This window comes from Triplophysa rosa, linkage group LG20 (genome assembly GCF_024868665.1).
Source record: "Triplophysa rosa linkage group LG20, Trosa_1v2, whole genome shotgun sequence".
Lineage (NCBI taxonomy): Eukaryota > Metazoa > Chordata > Actinopteri > Cypriniformes > Nemacheilidae > Triplophysa > Triplophysa rosa.
Window position 1 is genome coordinate 1,901,421 of NC_079909.1, and position 6,000 is coordinate 1,907,420.

Sequence of the window (6,000 nt, forward strand, 5' to 3'; positions counted from 1 at the left end):
ATTGGAAGATATGTCGGTTCATCTTTAATATTTTTACTTTGTGGACTTTTTGCAGTATGGCCTTTAGAAACATTAAGAATGAGCTTCAATAGCCTCAGCTATTATGACCATATGTGGGTTGTGAGTCAGTGATTTACTAAGATGTTTGGATTTTTTTCACACGCTTCTCATGTGCAAGCATCTATTGTGCTTCTCTTTTCAATGCAATTTCATAAACATCTGTCATCACTCAACTCTTTATACTGTGTTGCACTCTTTATACAACTGTGTTGCATATACTTGTTTAAATCTCACATATATTTTGCTCTGGTCATTTAGGGGTGAAGCCGTATGCTTGCTCCATGTGTGACAGGCGTTTTTTCCAACGTTATCATCTGCAGAGACACAGCCTCACTCATACGGGTATGAGCCGTCTCTTCTTACCCACTAGCACTGTTACTGTATCTGACTACACAGATGCACAACTGAGCACTGTTGCCAACTAGTCAGCGTACTTGTTTTTTTTTTGTGAAGGTAACCCCTGTTGACTGGGCAAGGGCTTATTAAACTCAATGCACAAACTCCCCTAGCAAGCTGTTTATAAATAGGAAATCGTGCTAAGTTACATTTTGAAAAACCTCTTTGTTGAGAAAATTTCTCTGTGCCACCAATTGCAAAATCCACCCAGGCCCATGCAGTGGAAAAATAAAAATTGTTTATTTGTGTAAAGGTTTTTTTCAAATGTTGCTCTGTGTTTTTTAAAAGTTGGCAACAATGCTTGATTTCCATAGTATCTGTTTTTACAGGCTTTAAAACAAACATTGTCAAACATAGGTCTGGCTGCAACAAACTCGAGTTTGGTCATAGTTAAAGAAAATGCATTGGGGTGTTGGACATATTGATCTAAAAGTATTGTCGAAGCTTAACACACTGGTCATCTGTTTTTATGGTTGAGACAGTATGTTTGTTCCATGTGTGACATGAGTTTTTTCAGCATCATCAACTGCAGAGACACAGCCTCACTCATACGGATATAAGTCAACGAGAATATGCACATTTTAGGCTTAAGGCAGAGTAACACCAAACTGACATCAAAGGACTAGCAGGAACAGAGCTGACTGTGACATCACCTGCTCCGGTCCAAAATGTTGTGCTTGAAAGGCATCATATATTCATCATTCGGATGGAAACCTCCCATCTTTAAAGTCGGCATGAAATGGAAGTAGCGATTGCTTTTTCTTCCGTATAGTGACATATATCTGAGTGAAACAACTTCTGAAATGAGAAGAAATATAGGGCGGGACTTGATTACGTTCATCGAGTTCTGATTGGATCGTTAAAAGTTGTGTGTTGCCAACAAAACACCTGTAATCAAACACCTGTTTCAATTTATCATCTCATTATTAAAGACTCCAAATCCTCAAAAAAAATTAGCAATGTTTGGGGATACTCCAGGAGCAGGATTGGAAAAGATTTAGGAGATTCACTCAAACATTTAAATGAAGTTGTCCCAAAACTTTGCAGTGTGTATGTATGGTGGACAGGAAGAGTCATGTGTAAACTAATAAAGCATTTCATAGTTTAATAAGTAATTCTACAATAAAAATAGGCATTAATACATTTGTTTACAACTTCATTTATTTATCCAAATATAAATAGGCAAATTTATAAAGTCATTCATTATTTAACATTTTATTGGGCAATAAAAAGCGTGATTATAAAAATAATTAATAAATGAAATATTAATCCATCAATAAATACTTCAAATTAAAAAGGGAATTAAAAAAACAATATAAAACACTAAGTAAGTACATCGTTTTAAAGTGCATTAATGAATTCCAAAATAAATAGTGGAATTTCAAAATGTATTTGAAAATGCGATTTAAAAAGAGGAATAAATAATTGGATTTACAAATTAAACTTCTTTAATCAGTCATTTAAAAGGCGATTTCTTTTACCATTTGCATTTCCATTTCCACGCTGCCTTTCCTTTTCCAATTTGCTATTCGATTAGCTTAGTCATTTAGCTTTTCCTTTTAGCCTCTCCATTTAGCATTTCCCTGACACTTTGGGTCCTTGCATTGGTAAAACGAGGTTAAACAATGCAAATTAGCTATGGCGAGAGAGATGTAACAAGCTCTCTGATTGGCTAGTTCCTTGTACGTCATGTTCAGAGGTATGTTAGATGAGCAATGGAGAAGAGGATAGACCTGTTGTTCACTGCACGTGTAACCAGCGCGTTATCAGCACCTGCTTTTTCTCTAACAGAAATTATAGAAAAGGAAATGTATTGTTAGAACAGGTTAGAACATACACATTGCACGTGGGAGCAGCAGATGCTACTGTGTACTGTCTATGTGTGAGGGCAGGACTAAAAAGTGACCCTGGACATTCCGGTTCCGGTTCCCCCGGTCTGCTCATGCAGTGCAGTGGCCCACCGGTGCTGAGGGAAACAACTGCATCATGCTGTGAATCGAACTAAGCAAATCCTTGTCTTTCATTGCAACAGATAAAATGTGATTCACAGTACATGGATAAAATCAGTTGTTTTATCTATATAATCATAATCCAGAAAAGCTTTAATTCATGTGTTTTAAACAACATCCGAGCACACTGTTCTAGTGGTACAAGCGGTAAACAACAAACAGGTCTACTTCTACTCGCATCATTTCGCACTAAAGTTTTTTTTTATGCAGATGCGTGGCCAGGGCATCCAAGATAGAGTAGTATATAGACGCGCCTGAAGAAAAGAAAACTTGTGTGTTCACAGCGAGTGCGAGCAACGGATGGTGAGCGCTTTGGCAAGTAGAGAAAGCGGCGCATCCTGCATTTTCCACGAGTTTTAGACGTTAATGGCCCGTAAAAAAGACACACCTTCCGCAAGCATTTTTTCTAAAATGTGGTGGGGACATGTACATGTATGTCCCACCTATCCCACCCGCAAATTACGACTATGCTCATCTGACATACCTCAGCAGATGACATACAGTACCTTACATGGAAATGTTAGTAAAACACATGATGATGAAGACCGACGATGAGGATTTGCTCAGCAGAAGAAAATTATTGACAGCGCGATGCAATCATTTTCCCCGCCAACATAAAGCACATCACATGCTGTGTATATTCCGTTTTATTTGTTTCTCTGAAAGCTATATTGAGATGGATAGTTCGAGTCTCATACAATAACATAAATTCAAATACAATAACATAAGCAATGAACATGATGTGTAAATGTGGTGTTGGTTTTCTGAAGATTACAATGAAAGACGAGGCTTTGCTTAGTTTCGATTGACAGCATGATGCAGTTGTTTCCCTTAGCACTGGTGGGCTACTGACGAGCAGACCGGGGGAACCGGAATGCGATGGGGTGTGTGGTGCGCTGCTCTGGGAGAAAATGTCCGGGGTCACATTTTAGTCCTGCCCTCACACATTGACAGTACACAGTAGCATCTGCTGCTTCCACGTGTAGTGTGAATGTTCTAACCTGTTCTAACAATACGTTTCCTTTTCTATAATTTCTGTTAGAGAAAATGCAGGTGCTGATAACGCGCTGGTTACACGTGCAGTGAACAACAGGTCTATCCTCTTCTCCATTGCTCATCTAACATACCTCTGAACATGACGTACAAGGAACTTGCCAATCAGAGAGCTTGTTACATCTCTATCGCCATAGCTAATTTGCATTGTTTAACCTCGTTTTACCAATGCAAGGACCCAAAGTGTCAGGGAAATGCTAAATGGATAGGCTAAAAGGAAAAGCTAAATGACTAAGCTAATCGAATAGCAAATCGGAAAAGGAAAGGCAGCGTGGAAATGGAAATGCAAATGGTAAAAGAAATCGCCTTTTAAATGACTGATTAAAGTAGTTTAATTTGTAAATCAAATTATTTATTCCTCTTTTTAAATCGCATTTTCAAATACATTTTGAAATTCCACTATTTATTTAGGAATTCATTAATGCACTTTAAAACGATGTACTTATTGAGTGTTTTATGTTGTTTTTTTTAATTCCCTTTTGAATTTGAAGTATTTATTTATGGATTAATATTTCATTTATTAATTATTTTTATAATCATGCTTTTTATTGCCCATTAAAACGTTAAATAATGAATGACTTTATAAATTTGCCTATTTATATTTGGATAAATAAATGAAGTTGTAAACAAATGTATTAATTTCTATTTTTATTGTAGAATTACTTATTAAACTATGAAATGCTTTATTACTTTACACATGACTCTTCCGGTCCTCCATAGTATGTGGCCTGAGGCATGTAATATCAGTTGGATGGTTAAAAAATAGTTTTGATAGTTAAACATATTTATAAACAAACAGAGACAGTTTAATATAATTTAGATTCAAATGTACCATGGCCGAGAAGTACAAAACAAAACAACAAGTTGCAAAACTAAAAACAAATCTGAAAGCAAAATAAAAAATCCAAAATCAAAATGACAAATCTGAAAACGCAATATCAAATCTAAAAACAGAATAGCAAATCTTAAAACACAACAACAATTCGGGAAACAAAATAAGTCAGAAACCACACCGACAAGTCAGAAAACACAACGACATATCAGTCAAACAGGAAAAGGTAGGTATTTTGTTGGAATGTGGGATAGCTACTGCTGATTGGATGAAACTCCTGTCAAACAAGATATCCAGGACGCTCGATGTTACTATGAGAAAGGACAAGCATATGTGATACAGCACATATTTATTGATTAACATTCAAAAAACACATTTTGCTAATAAAGTTGAAACGGGCTCATCTTGCATTAGGAGTAGATACGTGTCTGTTTCACACTGCATGCATGCGTGGCGTGAGCCCTGAGCAGCACGCATAGTGCAGCTTAAAGGCAACTGCCTGTGTACCATCCGTGATCATTTTCCCTCACAAGATACATACAATATAAGCATATAAACATGATATGTATTATGTACTTTAATCTGTATCCCTGTGGGTTATGGTGAGAGAGTGACTGACGGGATCATTTGTTTCGCTTACAAATATAAACATAAGCCTATACGCGCGCATCTAACGCGTGCGGTGTACGCGATGCGGTGCTGCGTGTCTCGGCTGATGTGTGAAGCCAAACTGGAAAACGATAACTTTGCTATGGTTTTGTTTGTACAACTGTAAACAAATAGAAAGAATATAAAGAGACGTTCAGAACAACTCAGTCACACCGCACACGTCAGATGTGCGTTTTCACAGTATTGTTATAGGCTTACGTTTATATTTATAAGCGAAAACAAACGATCGCGTCAGTCACTCTCTCACCATAACCAACAGGGACACAGATTAAAGTACATATCATGTTATATGCTTATATTGTATGTACTGTATCTTGTGAACTTTTTTTTAGCGGTGGCCAGGTAAGACCTAGTGATTTTATTAGGGTGACCAAAAAATCCTTACAGACAGAAATTCTTTAACTTTAACTGTAATTTACACCAATTCTTCATTACACATAGTTTGCTGGTCAAAAACATACACAAAGAACATAAAGTCGTTTTGTTTTCTGACTTGTCGATGTGGTTTCTGACTTGTTATTTTGTTTCCCGAATTGTTGTTGTGTTTTATGATTTGCTATTTTGTTTTTAGATTTGTCATTTTGATTTTGGGGGTTTTATTTTGCTTTTAGATTTGTTTTTAGTTTTGTGATTTGTTGTTTTGTTTTGCACTTCCCTGCCACCGTACAAATAACCTGTAAAGCCAAATTGATTTAACTTTAAAAAATTTCTACAGGTTGTTTTTCCCCATTATAAAAATATATGTATATTTTTCCAATGTTACCATATCCAGAGACATACAGTGAGGGAAATAAGTATTTGATCCCCTGCTGATTTTGTAAGTTTGCCTACTTACAAACAAATGAAGGGTCTATAATTTTTATGGTGGGTTTATTTTAACTGATAGACACAGAATATTAAAAAAAATCAGGGGAAAAAAATGTTATATAAAGGTTATAAATTGATTTGCATTTCAGTCAGTGAAATAAGTATTTGATCCCC

At 36.2% G+C, this 6,000-nt stretch overlaps 1 protein-coding gene across 10 annotated transcripts in view; it reads left to right on the forward strand.

Annotated features, from left to right (window-relative positions):
• Positions 1-6,000, forward strand: part of znf740a (zinc finger protein 740a) — an 85,090-nt gene that overhangs the window by 64,969 nt on the left and 14,121 nt on the right. For all 10 annotated transcript variants that reach the window (XM_057361765.1, XM_057361767.1, XM_057361766.1 and 7 more), the window contains one exon: positions 319-402. In XM_057361765.1, coding sequence (XP_057217748.1) covers positions 319-402 — 84 coding nt within the window. The remainder of the gene's footprint in view (positions 1-318; positions 403-6,000) is intronic.